Genomic DNA, 25,414 nt, shown 5'->3' with positions numbered 1-25,414 from the left:
TAAATGAGTGTAGTAAGCACTCTTTCTGTCCTGACCCTTGGATAAACAAATATTTATGACTTAAGAGTTGTAACTTGGGTTATACCAGATAGAAGACTGAACCCCCTCTTTTTTTTTTTTTAACATTTTTTGCCCTAGAAATAGCTTTCTCCTACTTTAATATGTGAATCTTTCCCAATGAAGTGGCACTACATATACCACTTGCTTCATTAGTGTAATCAGCTCACTGAAAATAATGATAATGCCCAAAACTGACTTTGTAGTTTATGCTTTTTAATGGTGAATATTCTTGGGGGGAAAAACACATAGGGAAATAAAGTAAATATCAAGGAAGAAACAAGGACATAAGAAAGAAAATATGTAGTTTAAGCCATCGACACATCGGTTCACTGGGTGATTGGCTCTCTATGCCGTGAAACATTCCAAGCCAAAGCACTGCCTTTCCACCACTGCACAGAGGATGTGTTGGGAACTGATCCAACCTACAGAAATGTCAAATGTAGCTTCTCTAAGCCATCATTTGCAGAGTCTGACAAGCATGCAGAGAAACAGCAGCAGAATAGCAATATACTACAAAGACCACAGGCAACAGGGAGACAGCCAGACAATTTCTTCCTCATGTCGCTGGCTTTACCCTGACACCTACCATCACATGCTATACCACTTGCTTGTTATTCTCAGGCTGAAGCATGCAGTTCTGCCTGGCTTGCTGTGGTTCATTCTGATCTACGAATTCACAGCTAATAAACACAACAACCTGTCACACTTAAATGTGTTTGAGGCCTGGGGTGGGATCTGGAAGTAAGCAGAACAGGACAGCCCAGCTCACTGGCATTTGGCATGGCAGAATGGCTAGAAGACATTAGATGAAGCAAATAGAAGAAACAGCTGTGCCTGCCTCTGTTTGCAATTCTGAGCTTTCCCCCTGTGTTCCCAGAGAAACATATTCAACTGTAGATCTATATACATATAATGCTTGATCAAAGATCTTAGATGGCATAAGGCCACAATCAAAAAAATAGTATTTGGTGTTAAGTTAAAATATTTCCCTGAACAAAATTATTTCTTTCATCACTACTCAAAGACTTGCTTGTTTGGGGGCTAACTGTGTGAAACGACTTCTAAATGATTTCACCAAAAAAAGAGACAAAATTGGGGAGGATGGATAGGGAGCACACAAAATGATCAATGTGTGCCGTGCAGAGCAGGCTACCCAGAGTCTGGAAATACTTAGCAGTGACTATCAGAACTATGAACCTCTACTTTTGAGCTGATTTGGTAAACATTAAATGTCTATGCTCAGAACAGAGTCAAAGGAGAACACTCCAGCATAGCCATGAATGGATGAGATGAATCAAAACTCTTTTGACACTTCTGGAGAAACACATACTGGGAAATGAAGCTCTTACTTTAGAAATTTTCTAAGTAAACAATATCATATCATACAGAGTATTTTGACGTTCCAATTAGCAAGGTGGGGTTGTGTGCTGTGTGCGTATTTCTGCTCAGGCCTGGGTAAATGTGAGTGCATATCACTTTCTTTATTATTGATATGTGTATTTCTTGAGGTTCAATGTGGCATATTCAATAATATAATGCGAACATAGGGGAAATAGAAAGAGCACAGGTCCTGTCTGAATGCTAGAACTGCCAATTAGTATGTGTGTGACCTTCTTTAAGTCCCTGAGTAGGCACCACATACAAGGAAAACATTTACAAGTTTCTTCAAGAGCTGTGAGGAATAAATGAGATTATTTATACCATGCAAACAACAGCATTTACACCTTGCAAGCAAAGTGGTATTCTTAAGTCCATAACAAATATCCCAAAGTATGCTCAATAAGCAGATTTTTACTTAAATATCTGCTGTATGTTAATATGGTGCCATGGTGCTTTTCCAAAACCCCTCAATGATCAAAGCTGAAATAAAGCAGATCATTTCACATATAAGATAGTCTGTCACTTTTGTATGTACATAATAAGTATATACTCTCAGACTTATTGTTTTTGTTGCTGTTGTTTGCTTGCTTGTTTTGTGATGGTGCTAACTTAAGGCCTCACATTTTTGCTTAACTTTTTTACTCAAGGTTGGCAATCTCCAATTCTAGCTATTTGCTCATCTGTTTTGAGATAAGAGGCACATGGATTTTACTGCAGGGCTGGCTTTGAGCCATGATCCTCACATCTCAGTCTCCTGGGTAGCTAGAATTACAGCCATGAGCTGTAATGCCTGGCTTATTCTTAGACTTAAATTATATAAAGGTGCTTTTGAAGATGGAGACTTCAGTATATGCATCTCAGGATTCTTTTCTTTTTAAATTGTTTTGCTGAGTTGATAGACAGAGGGGTTACAATTACATGAATCAGGTAATAAGTAAAGAGTACAATTCTTTTTGAACCATGTCTCCCCTTCCATCACTCTCTCCCAGTTTTTCCCTCCTGTCCCACCTACAAAATATACAATTCATTTTCTGCATAGTGTCTAGTGAGTACCACTCTCAGGATTCTTAAATGGACTATGACGCCTGTATCTTATCCGTCACCAACACAGACTTGGATCCTCTGCTTGAATTTCAAAAGAAACATACTATAAAAGTAATGCAATTTTTACTTCAAATACTTAGATAACTAGACTTAATAAAATCTCCTGAGGAACAAGTAAGCGATTTCCGCATTTCAAGTTCTTTTAAAGTAAAAATTGAGCTCTAAAAGCTCTAATTAACAAACGCTGAGGAAATTTCAAGTGACTTGAGGCCCAAAATTCAAAAGGCTACACTCCTCTAGTAAAAAACCTGGGCTATGTGGGGCTCAGTGGTGGTGCACTTGGGTTCAATAACCAGCACTGCAAATCAATTAGTCAATAAATCAATCAATCTATCAAAAATGAAGAGCCAAAGAGATGAACAAGTCACATAATCTAAAGACAGAGAGTCAGATACTTGTTATTTAGGCACTATGATTTAGTGCCTTTTCTTCACGACCAGATTATTCAATATTATTTTTGGTTCTGGTGACATTAAAGAGATACAAAATACATCGTTAAAAATCATAACTAGCTAGGCACTAGTGGCTCACACCTGTAATCCTAGCTACTCAGGAGGCTGAGATCTGAGGATCACAGTTGGAAGCAAGCTTGAGCAGACAGTCCATGAGATTCTTATCGCCAATTAATGACAGAAAAAGCTGGAAATGGTGTTGTGGTTCAAGTGGTAGAGTGCAAGCCTTGAGTAAAAAGAAGCTGAGGGCCAGTGCCCAAGTCCAGAATTTGAGCCCCCAGGACCCGCAAAAAAAACAAGTCAATAAAAAACAATACATCTTATAATAATGTTATTCGACATACCACTTCATGATATGGCTGATAAAAACAACTATTACGAACAGGTTACCAGGACTTCCTGAAACAGAAAATGAGCTTCCAAGAAGACGGAACACCTATTTCATTCATATCCAGACTTAAGAGCATTGAAAAAGTTAAGTGAAGAAGATGGATTCATGGATACTAAAGTCATTTCTTTACTACCTCCTCAGATGTACAATGGAGAAGAAACCATGAAGCTGTCTTTGCATTTCCTACTTCTCAGTGCTTTTCTCACACTTCGTCACATGTCAGTCACATCAACAAATTCTGCTCCTTAGCTGCTGTAAACCACTGGTGCCACTGCAGGCACCTTTTTTCTGAATATCATGTAGAGAACAGGAGGGTGGAAGCCACTATAGCTGTCTTGGGTCATGAGGTTGCCCTGCTTCTAGTCCAGCACATCACTACACCCGATGTGGGAGCGAGGCACACAAGCTCCTGTGTGCCCATCTATGGGCTTTTACCAGAGAGATGACTCTCTGCCTTGTTCTAACTACCAAACGTAGAGGCTAGTGCTGTGGCTTGTGGCAGATACTACCTCTGATGTGATAATCTGTACATAATCATTCCATGAAAGTTAGCTTATGAGGTTCACTCAACTAAATCTTCCTTGTTCTTTCACCCAGTTTCCCCAAACCCACAGATTCCCATTATTCACACCTTTCTATAGTCAACAATATGTATTTGCTGTATCACAGATTTCAAATAATTCATTCAAACACTCAAACATTGGATGATCCCCTATTCCAGGTTTTAAGAGTCTACACAGATTTTTATGGTCATATTTTCCTATATGAGATTTGGGTTTCTAAAGAGCCAATGACTATTGTCACATGTCTTTATATTTTTCATGAGTCTACTTATAGAGCAGGCATACTTCTGGTGTTTAACGGTACTTTTAACAAGCTGGAGGAAAAATGTATTAAAAATTATATATGTATATGAATATATAAATGTTTATATGCATGTGAATGAGTTTATATATGTTTATACAGGATTCTATATATGTCTCTATGTCCACAGGTATGCATAATATATGTATATGTATATACAAACATGGAGACAGTCAATAGCTGTAATTACATAACTAAACTCTGCAACTGGTGTGCTTAAAAAATTTAAAACAAAAGCGTTTTAAGGGTGGCATGTTTTTTTTGACACTTAATAACCTTTTTATTAAATCAAATATTATGCTGAATATTTTTAAACTTATTCTTATTTCAAGCTGTTTCTTTTAATATGTACCTGTCCAGCCCTTAGTTGGTATGATTTAGAGCTTCAGGCACCAGGAAGAGCAAATATACAAATGAAACAAAGCCCTTGCCTTGGTTTTGAGTGTAATTTCTACTAACATAAAGCCTACAGACTGTATGCTACTCAAAGGTTATCTGTTTTGTTTTAATTAATGAGTTTGCCAAATTACCTCAGTTTCAATGATAGGTGCCTCAAAAAAACAACAACAATAAAATATAGCAGTCATAAGTGGCGTACATAAACACACACAGGGCCCTTTGTATCAACTGAAGAAGGCAACTTACTGTCTAACTTACTGTCTCACAATTAATTACACATCACATACATGCAAACACATTTCTGCTTACTTTACCAACTTTGATCAGTTCTATCAATGGGAAATATAAATAAATAAATAAACAAACAAACATATACTTGGAAGTTTGTACATAGATAAAATGTACGAAAAGAAACAAAATCTTACTATTAACCAGCTGGTTAAAACCTCCATGCACTAAAGAGCAAGCAGGAATCCACTGAAAGCAAGAAAGGTAACACCCATCATTTAAGGACATTTGAATCCCTGCTCTAGACCAGGGATTCTTGCAGGCAATGACCGTTATCACTTATTTCACTAAGCTCACATGGCTTCATAACTGAGCAGCTGGAAAGAACAGTATGGACTTACTTCGATACTGAAGTACCCTCTGTCAACATAGTCCCCTAAGAAGAGGTAGCGAGTGTTGGCAGGTGATCCCCCCACTTCGAAGAGCTTCATCAAGTCAAAGAACTGTCCATGGATGTCCCCACAAACTGAAAGACACAAGCAAGATTCATTTTAGGATCACAATATGCCTCTGAATTCGAATATAAAATCACAGAACTTTAAAGCCGGAATCAATTTAGAGTTAATCTTTGCCAAAACATTATTTTGCAGAAAAGGAAAGTAAGAGAGAAAAGTGAAATGCCTTGCTCAAGATTTGCTCTAAATATAAATAGTGGCAGCATGGGCTTTAGCATACAGGTGTACTAATTCACAAATTAACTGGGAAAAATAGGGATAATTATCACAGCACTGGCTATTTAACCATTGTACACGAGACCCTGTTAAGAACTTTCTAAGCCTATTCTAGTTCAGGTCTAACAATGTCCTGGGACAGGTTTTCATTTTGCAGACAGAAGGCAAGGCCAGCACAGAAGCAATCTATGCACAACAGATGTCTGAAGTCTAGCCACTATACATTATCACCTTCTGAAGAAAAAGGAAAAGTCTCTCTCTCTATATATATACATGGTATTTCACTGGCTCTAAGATGTAATCAATTACAATATACGTCATTATGTATCACTAAAATGTACAAACTTCACCACAAGTTAAATTCTAAATGGATATTTTATATGATGTATTCTAATAATAGCTATTAAAAATTAACTGTATATTAACAGCTGGAAAAGCTAGTATAAACATCATAAATTGACACATTGAATTGAACCCCCTGTACAACTACTCAAAGAGAATGAAACAATTGGGAACTCAGTTTTTAAAAAAATTCTTACCCTCTCTTATAAACCATTTTTTGAAAGAACTATTTAATGTCTTTTTAAAAAGTGATTGTGCGATAATTTTTATTTCATTCGCCACATTCAGAGCCTTCAAAAAGATTAAAATCTCAGACATACCCATGTGGAAAAGAGTGTAGGTGACATAGTTTGGCAAGGTCCTGGGGCATGAATTCAGGATCTGAATACAGTCCCTGAGGGTTTTTTGTTTTGTTTTGCTTTGTTTTGTTTTGTTGTTGTTGTTCAAGACTAGTGCTCTACTATGTAAGCCATAGCTCCAGTTCTGAGTTTTTGGTGGTTAGAGAGTCTCATAGACTTTCCTGTCCAGGCTGGCTTAGAGCTGTCATGCTCAGATCTCAGCCTCCTGAATAGCTAACATTACAGGCATGAGCTCCAGTGCCCGGCAGTGTATCCATTATTTACTTGTCATCCCTAACAGACCACTGCTTGTGTGCAAGGTACTCAGTAGCTTGCTAGGGGTAGGCATTTCTAGGCCTGATTGACAGATACAAGGTTACAATTAGATAAGAGTAATAAATTCTGGGGCTCTAGTGCAATCTTATACTTACCATTAATAATGCACTGATTATTGTTTATTCATATCAAAATCCAGAAGAGAAGAATTTGAATATCCTCACAAAGAAATGACATGATTCTAAGTCAATGGCTATGTGATCTTCCCTGATTTGATCACTATACATGTATAGTCCATAAGTGTGTAGTATTATTGCTACATGTCAACTTAAGTTTCAAATGAAGTAGAAAGCACCAAAACATAGAAGCATGAATAGCAATAATAGTAAAGTCTTCCAACGCTCTAAGACAATATATAACTACATGGCTGAATATTCTAAAAAATTACATTATAACATCACCCCATTTGTTAGGAATGGAAAGACTTGGAGAAAATATTAAGTGAAGTAAGCCAGACCCAAAGAAACATAGGTCCCATGGTTTCCCTTATTTGCAATAACTAGTATATGTCTGAGTCAAGCAGAAAAGCTCAGATAAAATGAAGTTAAGTGAAATGAACCCCAAGATAGGGACACAAGTGGTTTGTTCTTCCTTGCTAATTATTTCTAAAGTATTTATAAGGTACCATGTGATTTTTCTGTCGCTTTGTATATCCCTCCCTCATGGTATAACCCTGTTTTCACTGTATTTGATGTTGGTATAATTTGGGGAGGGGAAAGGAAAAAACAAAATGTTTAAACAGGGATATAGATTGACCCATTGCAACAATGAGATGTACAAGACACAACTTTACAATTTAGGCAGGGGTGGGGGGTGTGGGTGTAGTTGAGGAGGTGGGAGGGACGGGATGGTAGGGGAAAAACAAAGGAGGAGGCAACAATGCTGGATAAGAAATGTAATCGTTACTGTAACCCCTCTGTACAGTATTTTCACAATAAAAAACTTATTTAAAAATTATAACTTTAATGGATATTGAGAAAAGTAAAAAATGAAGTCATGTAAGTAAAATTAACAAACTAAAGATACTAAAATGAAAAAAAATGGTGGGCCATTGCTGTTTATACCCTTTAGCAATTTGATATGCTTTCCCTATAAGCACAAATACTTCTTGTGCTTTTGCATAGGAGAACTAGAAACTATCAGATACGCTAAGTAGCTGATTTGAATTGAAGAGGAGGCAATGCCTGTCCTGGTGTTTTGCATAGACAAAAGTCACTGAGAGAAGTATGATTATACTAATATCCTGGTAATACAGCCCAGTGGGACAGGAGTGGCTAATATGCTTAGTGTTCATACAGTGCTTGTCTTTTACTGTCAGGAAACACAGCCAATTCTAAATAAGACCTAAGGAACAATTACCTTTGTACTTCCATGACTCTTGGCCCACAAGGACTCGTCCATCCATCCATTCACCCACTATTCATGTACATGTACTGGGGTTTGAACTTATAGTCTTGTGCTTGCCAGATACCACTTGAGCTATGCCTCAAGTCTTGGCTCACTTTTACTGGAAATAATTTTATATGAGTGGGATAAATAACTTTTGATCTAAGTTGAAAAATTTGAATTCTGATGTAGGACAAATAAAACTCTAACATGTAGAAAATGTTTGTTTTCATTTCTTACTGAGGGAAAAAGCTTGAGCCTTCTTTTGCTTTTTTTTTTTTTTTTTTTTACCTTTAATATCACTGCTAGAAAGTTAGTTATTAAGTTTTGAAATCATAGGTTTGGAGAGTTGATGTACATACAAAGGAAAACAAAGATAAATGTGTGTGCATGTGAGTGTTAGATTCTGCCTGCCACAAATAGGAGTCATTGAACAGTGAGGTTGTCAAGGGGTCATTCATCTCTATACACTATAGCAGAGTATTGTTTAAAACACAATAAACAGCTAGAACAGTAATAAGGGACCTCTGCAGCTGAGTAAACTCTTGGGATAGACAAACTAGACAATGCATCAATTACAGAGCAAGTCCAAGAGTCCCTAAAACCAGCATGATCATAAGTAGAGAAGGTAATGACAAGCATAATACTGAAGACAAGGGGCTCCTAGGAACAGAATCTCAGGCAAATGAGGATCAACAAGCTGGAAAACCAACCAGGAATGGGCTGAGCATTTGCTTTGCATCTCGTGACCTAGAAGCTAGAGTTCTCTAAGAAAAAAAGCTATGTGTTCAAGATATGTGTGTTACGTGTGCAAATATAAATTAATGTAGCAAATATGTAAATAAAGATACAATTATATGTGTGTTATGTGTGGAAATCTAAATTAATTTGGTAAATGAGTAAATAAAAATTTACGTATCATAAAGTCATCTCTTAAAAGATTTTCATTGTTACTAAGTTCCTATCAGCTATTAAATTACTACATGAAAGAATGTAAGCCAAAGTGGACAATACTAAAAACACTAGGATAAAGTTCTAGTAAAATTATTATGCAGCTGATAAGTTGGAAAGGCCTCTGATAAAACTGTCCTCCTGAGTGGGAGGTATATAACAAATGAAATATAAAACACATACTTTCAGATATGACTATTGGCACTAGCTTTGACTTAGTGTACAGTCCTAGCCATTTGGTCCTGTTTACTTGCCCATATAAAAGGACATTTATCAGACAGTATCACTGAGTCAATTTCTTGCTGACACTGAGCAAAAATTTTATAATGTCACATAATTCCAGGTTAAAGAAAGCTTATACAAATTAAGATGTAGAGACAGTTAAATAAATTGTTAAGAAACAAAAACTAAAAATGTCAAAAAAATGTAATTAAAGGGTAGATGAAGAATAGATTTTTAATGGATCAAGATTTCAAAACTGCTGGGCAAGTTTTTATCAGTACTGTGATTTAGAAGTCAAGTTCTTTTAATTCCTGACTCATTGTTTATTTTTCTGTAAAGACCTTTCAATTCCTCAAAAACAACAGGCTTTTATCATCTTAGAAGGCTTATATGAAGTGAAGTAACTTTCTCTACATGTTTTTCTAGTCTATACTAAGCTGAGAGCTTATATATTGCCTTTAGAAAAGGTGTTAATGAATAGCTAGGTATTTTTTTAGCATCAGAGTTTCACTCATTTTTAGCTTTGTGGATTTCAAAAGTTTTGATTTTTTTTTTAAACTAAATAGCTGCATTTCTCAAAACAACAAAGGTCCTTAATGTTAAGGAACTAGCATTATGTTGACCTCTAAGTGGATTAAACTATTGGAATTTCTGATTTGTATTTTTTTAAATACTTTACCTGAACTTTTATCTTTCTAAAGTCTTAAATTTTTCAGAGAAAGATTTTGTGTGTTGGAGGTGTGGTAGATGTAAACTACAGTGTAGATGGCTGGTATATATCTACTTTCTTCTATTGATAATTCAGGCTTAAGAGACTGTTAGTGGACAACAGGTTCAAGTACAAACCATCCAACACACATATATATGCAATTTGCTAGCAGAATATATAAATTTCTGAGACCAAATCTATTACTAAAATATAGGTAATACAAAATAGTTTATATACAGAAATCTGCGCCAACTGTAAAATAAAGTAAAAAAGAAAAAGTTCTAATTTACTAAAGAAGTGTATCTTGTAACATTATCTCTTTTTATTTTTCAATTCCTAAAACATTATGAAGAACTTTATAAAAAATAAAGGGTAAATACTTAATCAGATTACTCTGGGTTGATAACTTAGGAGAATGGTGACAAATTTCTAAACTTCATAAAATAAGCAAGTCTTAAAAATTTTAAAGTAAAAGTAGAGCCGCAAAATCAAACACAAAACAATAGCATCAGTGAAGATGATAATTTCTTTAGGAAGGTGTTTCACAAAGATAAATTAACTGTTAACCAATATTAATGAGAAATTTAACAGACAATTGAAAAAAGGAGCAAAATACATTGTAGATTATAATTCAGTGCCAAACTCTTCATTAATCCATTAGATCTTAATTTGTAACCCTAATCAGACAGAAACAAGAATCCTCTGCACCACTTTTTTTTTTTTGTCAGTCCTGGGGCTTGAACCTGGGGCCTTGGGCTCTGTCCCCTAGGTCCTTTTGCTAGCACTCTACCACTTGAGCCACAGTTCCACTTCTAGCTTTTTTTGTTTATGTGGTACTGAAGAATAAAACCCAGTGCTTCATTAATGCTAGGTAAGTACTCTACCACATTCCAGCCACATTCCCAGCCCCCTCCTCTGCACTTTTAAACTACTTCATAGAAGTAGACACAAAAATTTATTGACACGTATGCTAATGTTTTATTATCTTCAAGGTAAGTGCTCCTCCCAATGATAGAGGATTTTGTTGTTATTATTTTTAAGTTTCCACACATGGATTGAAGGATATTTATAAACCCAAAGGAACTTATTGACTAGATAAGAATGGATTTCTCTCATTACTTATTACTATTTTTCTGTCTCGGTACCAATCAATGAATGATAGGTAATTATTAAGAGTTGATAATACCCTTCTGGAATTACATAAGTCACAGTTATGGGATGATGATACTAAATAAAACATTGAGTAGGTATGTCCAATATCCATGACACTATTTAGTTACATTAGTTTCAATATTCAGTTCATGTGTCTGAGTTTTATCAGTCCTAGAATCTACTTGTTATCTGAGGTGTAGATTTATTACATTATGTACATTAAGGCCTTGCCATGCTCAAGAATACCAAAAAGACACTATGTATTGTTACATAAATGTGACTAAGTACACATAAGCTAGGGAATGGATCATTAGTAAATTAATGATTATGCTCTTCATTTTTCGAAACACTAATCCCAAGTCTCTGTTACCCATAAGCTTCCTCTGGGATCCTGAAAGATGGACTTTTATTATTTCAGGGTGATCTATATGCTATATCTTTATTTCCAATTTGAGTATTCCAAGGCTGTATTTCCAGGGCCTTAAAAAAATTAATGACTATTAACTATGGCAGTTCTGTCTTTTTGCTTTTTTCTGGGTGTGCCCTTTAATCCTTGAGGCAGTTACAACACAAGCTTAGATGGCAGACTGGTTCTTGAGCTAACATCCAGTACCCAGCCAGCTAACTGACCCTAAAGAAATTGGCTAATCTCTCCATATCTGTTTCTTTATAAAAAACAAACAAACACCAAGATAACATCTCCTTATAGGATCAGAACAAAATCATTTAATCAGAGCTAAGTATTTAGAACATACCTGGCCCTGAATAAATGTTACAACAAAGGTTGCTAGCTGTCATCAAGGTCTTCACTCAGAATTTTTTGAGCATCTGTATCACACTTGCTCTTTGCTAATTCTTTTGGTTTGATATGTATTCCTCTTGCCTCACCTTAGACAATCAACTATGACTTCTTCCTTAATAACTTTAACCTCTTTCCTCTCCCATTCTCCTGGACACAGCTTTTACTCTCTATGGAATGCATGCACTCTTCCAATCTGCTTTTCCTGATCCCCTGTTTGCATAGCCACACTCTATTCTGTTTTAGCACTTTTGTTTTTTACAGGCTTGGATCATCTTACTCTGAAAATGACCACTTCTGAAGTAGGACAGAACATGCCTTTCTTATAGAAGGCCTAAGCTGTCATACTTTTAAAGGCTTTACCAACAAAACTTATTTTGCATGTTTTCTTTACAAAATAACGTAAGGGAGAACAAGTCTTAGAGCACATACTAAGCACATACTAACAGATCATGCAAGAAGGGATGTAGTTGTTATCCCAGAGACTGTTTACCTGATATAGATTCTGAATGTTCAGCAAGAGATTTAATAGACAGATGCTCAATGCAGCCACAAGTAAAACACATAAAAAGCCATTCCATTTTCCACTTTTGATCCCATTGTATGCTGTCATGTATTGAAAGCTGTTAAGGCTAAAAGAAAATAGGCCAGGTCACATGCTGTACAATCTCCAAATGGCTTCTGTGATATTACCAGCCATCCAGTGGACAGCCTGATAGTTTCCAGTCATTCTCATTTTCTTCCTTGGCAAAGCTCATTTGCAAGATCACTCTGTTCTACAGCTGGGTAAATGGCAGTAATATTTTAGAAGTTACAAGTGACAGAGTAAATCGATGAAATGTAACGTATTTTACCAAATGGTTTTAAAAAAGAAAGTAAGAAAAAGCAATCCTACAATTTTGGAAAACCCAATCCAGAATAAGGTTTTGGGAAGGAAAAAAAAAAAAGAAAGAAAGTCATCTCTGTTTCTTTTCATGCTTCTTCTTAAATTTTAACAGGTTAAGAAAATGTTTTGTTTGTCATGTCTTAAACACTCAAGCACTTAATTCTAATTTCCACAAATTCATCATTTCTTTATTGTTCTGGTAATACAAAGGACTGAAGTTAAGAGCTTAGTGCATGCTAGGCAGGCATTTTATCATCTGAGTTATACCTGAAGCCTTTTTTGCGTTGATTATTTTTCAAACAGGCTTTTTAAATAGGCAGGCCTGGACTATAATCCTCCTATTTACCACACAGCTTGGATGGCAGACACACACTATTACCCAAGCTTTTATTAGTTGAGATGAATATGCTTATCATCATTTTTTCCCAGGCTGGCCTTGAATTTGTCTTCCTGGTCTCAGCTTCCCAAGTTACTAGGATTACAGAGGTTAGTCATTGTGCCTAGTTAATTTCCACATATTCATTATTCATTTGGCAATAACAGGCAATGAAGATCTCAGCTGAAGATTTTCTAGTGAAAAGTGATTTTCTAGTAGTCAGCTCTATTTGTGACAAGTAATTGATCAAAACTATTAAATGTTATTCCTGCATGGCAACCTTCAGGGCCCCATTAGAAGGTAGTATTAAATTGATTATATGCTATCACTATCTTAGCAAATATAGATATACATATATATACATATATACCTATTATACATATATATACATATATATATATATATATATATATATATATAAGTTTACTTGTTATATAGCATCCTTGGAAATTCAATATTTAATTCTGAGTTGGTGAATTATTTTCAACGTATGATATACCCATAAATATGGACAAATTACCAGCCAATTTACAAATAAATAAAATATGCAACATGATGCACTTAAAAATTCAGACACAGTGATTTGAAAATAAGCAAGGAAGATATGTTGTCTAAAACAATGATTCTGCTAAAACAATATACCTTTTTCTTAAGTCACTTTCTTTGACAAGTAGTTTATTTCCTTGTCTCTGTCTCTTTAAGCCTATATTCCAGAAATGTTTACTCACTAAAGTCAATGAATAAAACATTGGACCATGAGATGATTGCCAAGTGTGCTACAGTAAAAGTACAGTAAAAACATCAAAGACTGATTATTTGTCACTTGGTGAGATTATATTGGTCCAATAAAGAAATGGAATTCATGTCCCATGAACCTTACAGCATAGGAAAAAGGGAGGGAAAAGTACTGAGCTCTTGAAATCAGCATCCACACTCTCTAAAAGAAAACTTCTGGGGCTGGGAAGGTGGCTCAGTGGTAGAGCACTTACCTTGCATGCATGAGGCCCTGGGTTCGATTCCTCAGCACCACATAAGCAAAAAGAAAAAAGCCGGAAGTGGCGCTGTGGCTCAAGTGGTAGAGCGCTAGCCTTGAGCTGAAGAGTTGAGGGATAACACCCAGGCCCAGAGTTCAGGCCCCCACGACCGGACCTCCCCCGCCCCCCCCCCAAAAAAAAGAAAAAGAAAACTTCTGGCCCTGGTTTACAGTCAAAAAGGATGGGTTCAAGTCGTAGGTCTTTCACTAGTGTCCTATTGGGCAAATACTTCCACAGCTTGTTTGCCACCCATCAGAGTTTTCTTTTTTTTCTTTACTTTCCTTTTTCTGTCACAGGGGTTGAACTCAGGGCCTGGGTACTGTCCTTGAGCTCTTTTTGCTCAAGGCTAGTGCTCTACCACTTGAGCCCCAGTTCCAGTTCTGGTTTTGGGGTGGTTAACTGGAGATATGAGTCTCACAGACTTTCTGCCTGGTGCTTGGCTTTGAAACACAGCCTCTTTGAGTAGCTAGGATTATAGGCATGAGCCACCAGTTCCCAGTAGCACACGTATTTTTCTAGCATACTAACACTTCATAGTTACTTATAATAATGATGCCTTTTATTCTAAAATCTTGAGTCATATTAAGTAATAAGATTGTTTTACTTTAAAAATTTGAGAACTTATATTATTTCAAATTTCCCTGTTAAGACTAATTTTTATTCAATTAATATATGAACATTACTTAGGAAATGTATTATATGCCATATATACTATCATTTTATTTATCTCTGAGAAACCAACAGGGATCAGTTTCTTAAACCGACTCAAGTGACTGCATCTGTAAAGTCAATATTTTTTTTACATTTTCACATGTGCTTATCTCCCATTGAGACATGAATCAGTTCTTACATTTCTTTTTTTTCAATATACAGCAAGTATCTAATTGAATTATGCAAAAATCATACTTAACAAAAGTGATATACAGCATATAAACTGAGTGATCATGGAAAATTAATGCACTGTTTGTTCAGTATAAAATTGCCACTGATCACTTCTCATCCTGTGATTCATTAGTGATCACAATTTCAAATTTATTTTAATTTTTTTGTCAATTAAAATGATGAATGTTTGTTACATATTTGAACGGCTAGGAAGACCAATCAGGATTGTCAGTCAACTCTCTTCTTCTGATGAAATACATAAAATTGCAAAACGAGTTCATGAGAGGTGTGCAAGGAGGGTTATAGTGTTACTTACTAGGGAAAAGTTTGTTTTATTAAACCCCATAATTTCAAGTTACACACAGCTCTCCACCTACTTCATTAAAGGAAAGTGTGAGTAAAAGGAAGACTCCTCTAGGCAGAAAAGTGAAAATAACTATATAGATTGTAAAAAAAAAAAGTTGGATTGATTAGATAGGATATCAAACAGCAGAAGACAAATTAGAAAACAAAGGTAACATTAGATTATGAAGGGCCTTGGACTTTAGCATGAAGTATCTCAAGGAGAACCATCTCAGCAATATTCAAGACGAGAAATTTGCCAGAATTTATCTACAAATGGAGAGTCCAATGTGTAGAAAACTTGAAAGTGACTTTGCTTTCAATTGGCAGTTCACTGAATTAATACATTCATTAGACTATGATGTCTGAGACTGTAGCACCCAGCAATGTGAAATAATGAGAGGACAAACAGAATGCTTTTCCCCTCCCATAGGACAATTATAAATTAAATGATAAATTGAGTCATTCACTTGTGCCTTGATTCAATAAATATTAAATGCCAAAGGCATTTCTTATCCCTTTTGTGTTACACCCTGAGAATTTAACAGAACAATTTAGACATAATTAGTGGTCTGATGAAATAACATCTGAATTAAACAAGTAACAAGTCTAGAGCATAAACTAGAATGGTGACAGGGCTTTCTTCTGTTTATTGTTGTATTACTTGGGAAGGGTAGCATGACAGGTAAGTAAACACACCTATTGCAGAGCAAATGTCTAAACAATGAAAGGGGAAAGCTGGACTTGGTAACTTTCCTGGAGGATGTGGTAAGCTGACACCCAAAGAGTAAAGAGGGATCAGTGGGGACAGGAACACTGCTCTGAGCAGAACTAGCGACATATTAGGAAGTAGAAGAAGAGCTGTAAACATGAGGTCTAGGTGAGGAATGAAAAGAGATGAAGCTGTAAAGATTAACAAGGGACAGATAATGAGGATCTTGTCGTCCAAACTAGGAAGTCTGAACTTCATCCAACAAGGAGCCATGGAAGGAATTTGGGCAAGAGTAAGACTCTTGCCTCTGGCAAGACAAGCAAACTCTCTAAGCCTCAAATTCCTAATATGTAGAATGAGAACAATAACACCTACCATGCAGAGTGGTTATGACTTTTAAATCCAATAAAGTTATTCTAATTGGCACAGATCAGTTATTCAACACAAAGTAACTTCCCCATGTAATACAGTGTGCTGTTAGGTTCACTTAGTTGGAATAGCTTCCCTAATGATTATAGTAGTAGGTTAGTGTTCAAATGTCACTAGCCTTGGTCTACACTTTTAGTATTTTGTGTATCATATTTTATACTTTGCCTTCCTTTTGACATGCTAGATTATGAGCAACTGATAGTACCAATTTTATAACTACTGATGCAAAGCGAAAGCAGACTTTGCTTTCTGAAATATTTGCCTCTTTTCACATACTATGGTTGAATCAGGAGAAAGAACTAACTAAAGGAATATTTAAAACTGAACTTACATATGGGTATGTTAGGCAGAAATGATTATTTTTGGTGTTGATAGTACATTTTTTACTACCACGCTTTTGAATTTCCTTCATTTATAGTTACTTAATTTTCCTTGTTAAAGTACAAGGACTTAAATATCTACAGGTTTCTAAATTATCAATTATGGTATACATCAAAACAGATGTATGAAAACATCATGGTTTATAGATATAATGTACTTAAAATGAAGCAGTAGCTTCAGCTTCTTCCAATACAGAGACTGAACTCATGAATGCCTCCAAGCTAAGAAAGAAATACAAATGCTTGTTAATGTAGTTGGCAGAGTATAAAATAGCATTCAACCTTAAGCCACCGAAGGGTCTGCCCTTCAGATCTTCTTAAATCTTGCAATTTACAGATACTACTAAGAAGATCTTTGTTTTTTACTCTATAAAATAAGACTTGGCTTCAGATACAAATAGATCTTGGCTTCAATAAGGCCTCCCTCTGTTTTCATCCCATTTCAGCTTCCTTTTACACTTGGGAAAATAAAGTCAGATTGAACTCCAAGACTCCTGATCACATCCTGCTACATTAAAAGGGAGTCCCACGAATTCCAAAAATATTTAGCCATGGAATGATTATGGCTAATGTCTGATGGTTCCTAGTTTACTCACAAATCACTGCATCTAAGGATTGATGTATTCTCACTATTCTGTGCTGGAGGGAAATCTACACAAAAGGAGAAGAAATGGGGAAAATACTTCAGACCATAACAACAAACTGGGGTTTGTTCCTAAAAAACAAAAAATGAAAAGAAATGTATACTTATTTAACTTAAAGGTTACTTCCAGAACACTTTCAGTGCCTGGGACAGAGTTTTTAAAGTTCTCACTTCTACAACCAATAAAAACAGTTTAAGATTCACTTTATCTTAATCAGGTTGATATTTATTCACTAAAGAGATCGCGATGGATTTTTAATACTGTAGAGCAAATTCCCTGAAGTATGTGACCTTACTCTAGTGTATCTGACAAGTCATTCCTTCCTCCCACTATTGTTTCTTGTCCAATTGAGCCAGCTTTCCATTTATGAACCATTTTCACAGGAAATATATACACACATGTGTATGAAAGAGAAGAAGGGATGTACAGGTACACATACATGTACCACTTTTTAAAAAAAACTGAAAAGGAAAACTCAGATGTGGAAGGGTCTACTAGCCTAGGGCATGAGCTAAATTAACACATGTGATGAAACACTGTGAAAGGTCAAGTCTTAGAATGTAAAAATTGTAAATGCCAAGAGACTGCTCTTCTACCATATCCTGTGATGTCTAAAATATGGTGAAAACATTTTAAGTACCATGACTCATGTCTCTGAATATGGCAGCAGTTTTCATACAAAGATCAAGTGTTAGAAAGGCATGGAAAACTGGAGACGAAACAACTATATAAAAACCCACTTAGGGGATGATCTAATCTTTGCTGATTCCAATTCCTGTAAGGATTAGAAATTTCTACCTTAAGTATACTTTCCCTATTTCTCTTTCCACAGTTGTCATTCACAGGGTATTTACAGAAGACTTTTTGACCAACATACAAAAGAGATGAGGTTCTTAATATCGGAACCATTATTGTTTCTTATTTGCAGTCACAATCTTCCACTTGGGAAATCAAGATTGGTTCCTCTGGAAATACTGAGAGTGCAGACACAAAGACTACTGTAATAAACTGCTATTTGTGGTGCTCCTTTTAGTTTTAGTATCTTTAAACACTTCAAAAACCTAACAAATTCATACTTATCCACAGGAAAGCTCTCAGAAGCAGAAAACTCTTAGTTAAGTGTCTCAAGCAGAACATAAACTCACTGTCATGGCTAAGAGACTTCAAAACTATCTGACGTAAGGAAATATCTAACTATCTGTGTTGGAAGATGACCAGGCAACTAAAATCTACAGCGCTGCTTTTATAAAGCCTGCTAAAACAATTTGAATAATTTGAAGTTGACAAGATGTTATTTATGCTGTATTTGAGGAAAGGCACTTCACAAAGTGAACAGGCTTCACAGGGCCACCTGAGATCTAGAGCTTGTCTTGGGAATCTGTTCAGTATAGCAATTCATCTAGGATTAGGTCTAAACATTACAAGTTTGGTCTTAGACCATATTGCTTCTTCTACTACCCTCTCTTTTTAGGTCTCTTTCTCTGCTCCGCCCTTTAATGTCCTCTGCTTGTTTCTGGGATGTTAAGCCAGTCTATTTTGAATGCTTATGATCTAGAAATTGTAGGTTGATCTGTGTACCCCCCTAAAATACACATTGAGGTCATACTCACTTTTGGTAGCCACACTGTGACTTTATTTGGAAATAGAGTCTTTGCAGATTTAATCAGGTTAACATATGAGCTCACTAGGTCATTCAACTCTAGTAAGGTAGGTCTTAATCCACCAGAACTGTTATTGTATAACAATAGGAAAATGTGACACGAAGACACAGAGGCCATGTAAAGATGGAGAAAAGCCGAGGTTCTGCTGTCTTATGAAGGAAGGTCTAGGTCTACCACAAATTGTAAAAAAATCCTTTGATGTTTTGGAGGCAGGGTGGTGATTTCACAATTCTACCTTTCAGAACTGTGATCCAATATAGTTCTGTGGTTTAAAGCAAACCTGTCAATAATAGTTGATTACAGGAACCTAAGAAAAACCAAACTAGATGTATTTTTCAATTATTAGAATTCTACACACACATGCACACATTTAGATGCTCTATTGTAATAACTACTATCTTCAATAAGTATAGGAAGTGAGGGAATAGGGAAAGGTGAAGGAATTGTCTCATTGGTAAGTAATAGAGCTGAAACTGGAACCCAGGCAGCACTATCACCAGATCTTATATTCCACACACACAGAGACAAGATGCTGAGCAACTTGCAGGCAATTCAGTTTTCACAATGAAACATCTGGCTCCTCTTTTCTAATATGAATTCACTGTTAGTTGCTCTGTAGATAATATGAAGGTCCTTATCAAAGAGAAAGATACAAAGAAGGAAGGAAAGAAGGAAGGAAAGAAGGAAGAAAGGAAGGAAGGAAGGTAGGAAGGAAGGAAGGAAGGAAGGAAGGAAGGAAGGAAGGAAGGAAGGAAGGAAGGAAGGAAGGAAGGAAGACAAGAAAGATGAGGAAGATGAGGAAGAGAGAAAGAAGAAGAAAAAATTAAGAATGGAGGGAGTCTAAGTTCATTACGATCTCCTTGAAAAGGCCTAGAAGTTTCAGTTGATGGCAAAGTCCACCTGTATCCTGTCTGTGCTGAAACCCCTATCACAGAAGTTTATGCTGAACTTTAGGATTGTAAACACATAAAAACAGAGCAGACTATATTCAGGAAGTAGTATTAACATTATATGAGGTCTTAAAACCACATTTTATAAAAACAAAACAAAACAAAAACAAAAAAATGGACAATCTGGCCTGGCAAACATGATAGAATCTTGGTAACTGTCCTCCAAGATACATATTTTATGGATGATACTTCAAAATGGCTTCTGAATAAAGGCAAGTGAGTCCAAGTTGAAAGAAAGCCCCTTGGTTCAATCACCATCATCATCATGATCATCATGATCATCATCATCATCATCACCACTACCACCACCACCACAGACTCATTTCAATAAGAACATCATGCAGTATTTAGCTAGCTAATGTTTGATATCATGAGCTCACAAGAAAGTAGAAATACTTAAAGTCACTTGTAAGACAAAGTTGCTTCTAGTTGTTGTTTGTTTGTTTTTTTAGTTCATAGTCCTGTGTTTTCCCTTCAGTTTTCTCTTCTTGACTGATCCTTTCTACTTCTAGCAAAATTAGTTGAAATCTGGTTTAAACAGCAGCACCCCCACTAGGCACCGATGAAATGAGATACTCACTTAAGTGTTCCTGATAAGCGCTGCTGGAAGACTAAAAAGTATATTGCTTTGTCACTATTTGTCACTATTGTAGGTCAATGACTAAGACATCACTGATAATAAGATATATGCTGCTATATACTAAGTTAAAAATTAACCAATGAAATCCTGTTGTCTCATTCCTTAAAATGTGTATTATACTTTATAAACAAATCATTAATTAATATCTCCCTAAATGTTCTTTGTATGAGTCTGATTCACTGGGATTATTTTCATATCAGTGCCATTAATGTTTTCTTTTCCCCAGCAAACATCTGTGCTACCAACAGTGCTCCTGTATTATGACTATGTTTGATATTTATAGTAAAGTTGCTTGTATATAGGTAAGAAAACAGAATGGGCTTTATTAGCTTATGGTAACTTTTTATTTCCTATGAAGATGCTGCTGTATGTAAAACCTAGAAATTGTATTCAGTCTATCCATAATAAATTCTTTCACTACTAAGATTTAGTTGTACCTCAACTGCCATTGTTGTGCCTTTCTGTATAATAAAGTTAGCTTCTTGCAGACACTGTAAATTGCAATTAAAGTGAATCCGTGGTCCCAAGGATACACGTAACTCAGAGACAACATAAATAGCCATGTCCAAGATTGTGATGTTACCCACATCATGACTGTAGTGGTTTGCATCTTAGGCAATTTCCACAGGTGTTAACATAGGAAACATGTACATTTAAGAATTGGTCAATTATGGCCTTGTTTGATTTCATGATTTCTCTCAACTGTAAGAGAAGTGTCTATCTTAATGTATACCCTATGTTTACATAAGCCAGGCTTAGATTTTTGCTGAATGGAGCAGAGGTTGGCAGGTATATCACAGAGGTGATATTCTGGTATTGCCTAGAGAAGGACTGTTCCATTACTTTCTAAACCTGTTTTTTTCCTAATCCCGAAGCAATTTAAAATGCAAGAGGAAAGAACAGGAATCCAACTGAGATCATAACTTGAAATGCAACATTAAATTAAGAACCACAGAGCTGTTTATCTTTGTGGTTGAAGAATGGTTTGAAGTGCCTGGGCATTGTGCCCAGCTGGTATTGAGAAGGCACACAAACATGCCTAAGCTTTCCCAGGTGTGTTGCTGAGAGTCAGGCCATTTCCACAGTTCTTCGGTGGACTATCTTGATGCCATCTACTCAAACCCATAGCTAGGCTGAGGCACTGGGTGGAGGAAGCTGTGATCCACTGGAAAAGTTCAGCTCTCACTAACTCCTTCCACATGGTCTTTGGGGGCTGCTTTACTTTCAGTGTTGCAGATCCTATACTTTTCAGTCTCCTCACCCTATATTTGCTTTAATTGGTCAATTCAGGCAGCCCTCTCCCTCCAACATTTTCTCCTAATCTAAATGCATCATGGGAAAAAACAATGTATTACTGTCCATGGTGGAAGAGGTAGCATACACAAACTTTGGAAGTGCATTGTAACGCACAGCTGTCAATGTTTAAAGAAAGAAAAAAAAACATAGTAGCCTTCCACAAAAGAAAGGAAAGAACCAGCAATACATATATTCCATTAACAAAAGAGTGATTACATTTCCCTATCTGTAAAGTTGAACTTTTACTAATCTTACAGCACTGCTTTTACGGTGACACTTTTCGAGAGGAAAATGATCAAGGGCTGCCTTTTTTCTAAATGAAAAGGGGTTTCACATTTCCTTTCTAGCATTTCCATGTGTTCCTATCACATAATCTGCATCTATCCACCCTCTGCAGCGTGGTCTCCAGTCAGTCCATTCTGAAAGCAGTTGGCCTCGTGATTTACTGCCTAAGATTGAGTGTTTAGCTGATTGAAATCTTAATTTTAATGCCATTAAGTGGATACTTTTTAGGCAAGAAAATAATCCCCAGCAGACGGCGGAGTTCTCATCTTTACAAAGAGGACAATATATATATGTACTCATTGGCATATTATATGGTACTACATTTAATCGCCAAACACTGTACCTGACACAAAGTAAATGTATGTAAATGGTAGCTATTACCCTAAACTCTAGCTGTATGAAAAATTACTTGGTCTGTGTAACAATTCAACCTACACTTACCATTAACATATATATAGTTATAAATGGTTACTTGGAAGGTTACAAAACCTTATGATTCTAGGAGGCTTACATATGTAATAATAAAATCTTACCCCAAATAGTAAATAACCTAAATACTTTAGTTGAAATCATCTAAGTATGTTATAAAAGTGTGAGGTAACCAGAAATGATGGGATGGAAGAAGGAGACTTTGCTTTTACCAAATATCAAAAGTGTGAACTAGAAAAATGTTATAACCATCTGGGAAACATGGAAAGGCTTATACTAAAGTAAAATAAATAAAATATTCTGGATGATTTTTCATAAAAAAAAAGTGTGAGGTAAATCTTCGACGAAAGATAGTGTTAAAAGTAAACTAATTGACCACGATTCTTCTAATTTCTAGTACAGTAATATTTATACTCCCAAATTTGAGTAGGCTATTTGAGGGGGCTAACACAGCTTTCTTTGGTAGCACTTTGACAAATAATCAGACACTATCTGCTCTCAAAGGATGCTTTTCTCTTCTCCGTTATTTTTCCTAGAGAAGATGTAATACTATATGCTTCAGAATAACATGAAATTATGTACCCAAACTCATGTTTTCCTTTAAGAAGGCAAAGCTTAAGATTTTCTTTTGAAATCAGTTCTGGCAAAAGTAAAACATATATATATATATATCTGTGGCCAGGTCATAAATACTATGTTATGGATGAAAAAAAGACTGTGAGAATTGTCATGTAGATAAATTACAGTTCCAAAACATTTCAGCTAAGTGTGACCTACAGTGGAATTATGGGTCTGGCTATCTCTACATCTACAAACAACATATTTCTCTTAAGCCGGTGATTAAATTTAACAAAAACTATGCTATTTGTCTCTAGAGTTTTACCCACATAAAACAAATAAAATTAAATTCCCCTTCAAAACTTAAATCAGAACTTACTGCCCCTTACTAAGTGCCCATAAAGTTACTTGCCTTGTCTCTATCTTCTGTAATAGTTCTTGCTTTATACTTATAATATGTTGCATAACAGACTCATTTCAAAAATCTCCCTTAGTTGACTAAGACATCATTAGACGCAGAGTGTATATACAGGTTGAACATTCCTTATCCAAAATGTGTGGGCTTAGAAGTGTTCTGTATTTTAGAATACCTGCATTTACATAATGAGCTATCTTGGGGATGGGACTCAAGTCTAAGCACAAAATGTTTGGTTCATAGGCACCTAGCACATTCAACCTGCAAGCAATTTTATACAGCAACATTGAGTGTGGGGCTGCACTCTAATATTTAAGGTCTGGAATGAAATTTTCCACCTGTTATGTCACACCAATGCTCAAAAAGTTGTGGATCTTACAGCAGTCCAGGTTTCAGATTCTTTTTTAGGGAGGGATGGTTAACATGTTCTTATCAACTCTGTGCTTATAGATCCTAGAAATGTGATGTTCAACAAATATATCTGAGCTAAATAGAAGAATGAACATCCTACTTACTCTGCTCTAATCTTCTAGTATTCTCAGAGGTTTCATTCATGTTTAAGGAAATCACTTCCATCTATTTCGTACCAACAAGGGAATTTATGCAAGCTTCCATGATAGGCAGTGTCTTCCAAAACTACTGGATCATAAATGATGGTTAGAAATATATCTTAGGAGCTATTTATAAATATTCACATATACAAATACAAACATTTATGGATACTTTCCATTATTTTGTAGGATAAACTGGGATTTTCTTTTCTAGAAAATGTAGTGCATATAGCTAGTAAGAAGCAAACTGTGGTTTAAGCGCAGACTAGTCCCAAACTGTAGGCTACTCCCATTGGAGTTTTACTATCAAATGTAAGAAACAAATTGTCAAACATTCAGGTGATAGATTTAGAGGTCAGAATTTTTCTTTTCTGGAGAATTTTCCATTGTTTCAGTTCTTCTTTAGAGCATGTAATTAAATTATGGCTTAATTCATTTTAAGTAGTTTAAACTCATTGTATTATTAAAGAACTTAAAACACACATGAAGACTGAGCCTTTTCCAACGTGTCAGGAGAGATTGCTAGCTTGTTATAGTGTATGATCAAAGAATTCAGAAGGATGCCTTTTATCTGAGAATATCAAAGGCCACCAACTAAAAAAAGATACAGAGTTCCTATTACAGTGAAGAGAAAAAGCTGAGTCCGCTGAAATACAATACAAGAATGTTGGCATACAGGTAATTCACAGATATAATTACCTACGCTATGTGAAATGAAACCAATCTGGAGTCTCTCTATGGCTTATTCTTTCAGAAGTGTAAGGTACCCAATTAATGAGCTACGGTGGTCACTGCCCACCATCCTTAGTTACTTTTCAATAAAGATATGCAGACTAGATAGATAAATTACAAGTATAAAAATACACCCCTAATACTTGGAAAATATTTTAGACTTAATAAGAAATGCATAGTAACTGAGAATAATGAGAACAATTGTGATAATTCATCTGGAATGCTTGAAAAGAGAACTTTCAGCAGTTATCTTTAAATTTTCCCAGTTCAGACTCTGTCCAACTGGCCACATTTGATATAGTAGGTGCTAAATGAAGATATTTTATTTTATCTTACACAATTTTAGGACGTTATATGGATATCTAGCT

General features: G+C 35.8%; 1 protein-coding gene across 1 annotated transcript in view; it reads right to left on the bottom strand.

The window, feature by feature from the left end:
- The window catches only part of Ppp3ca (protein phosphatase 3 catalytic subunit alpha), a 250,891-nt gene that overhangs the window by 66,157 nt on the left and 159,320 nt on the right, over positions 1-25,414 (bottom strand). Inside the window, exon 3 of the mRNA XM_042701565.1 lies at positions 5,280-5,404. Coding sequence (XP_042557499.1) covers positions 5,280-5,404 — 125 coding nt within the window. The remainder of the gene's footprint in view (positions 1-5,279; positions 5,405-25,414) is intronic.

This window comes from Dipodomys spectabilis, unplaced genomic scaffold (assembly GCF_019054845.1).
Source record: "Dipodomys spectabilis isolate Male_0828 unplaced genomic scaffold, ASM1905484v1 ptg000297l, whole genome shotgun sequence".
In the NCBI taxonomy this organism is placed as follows: domain Eukaryota; kingdom Metazoa; phylum Chordata; class Mammalia; order Rodentia; family Heteromyidae; genus Dipodomys; species Dipodomys spectabilis.
The sequence above is the reverse complement of the archived record's forward strand: the minus strand, read 5'-3'. Positions and strand labels throughout refer to the sequence as shown.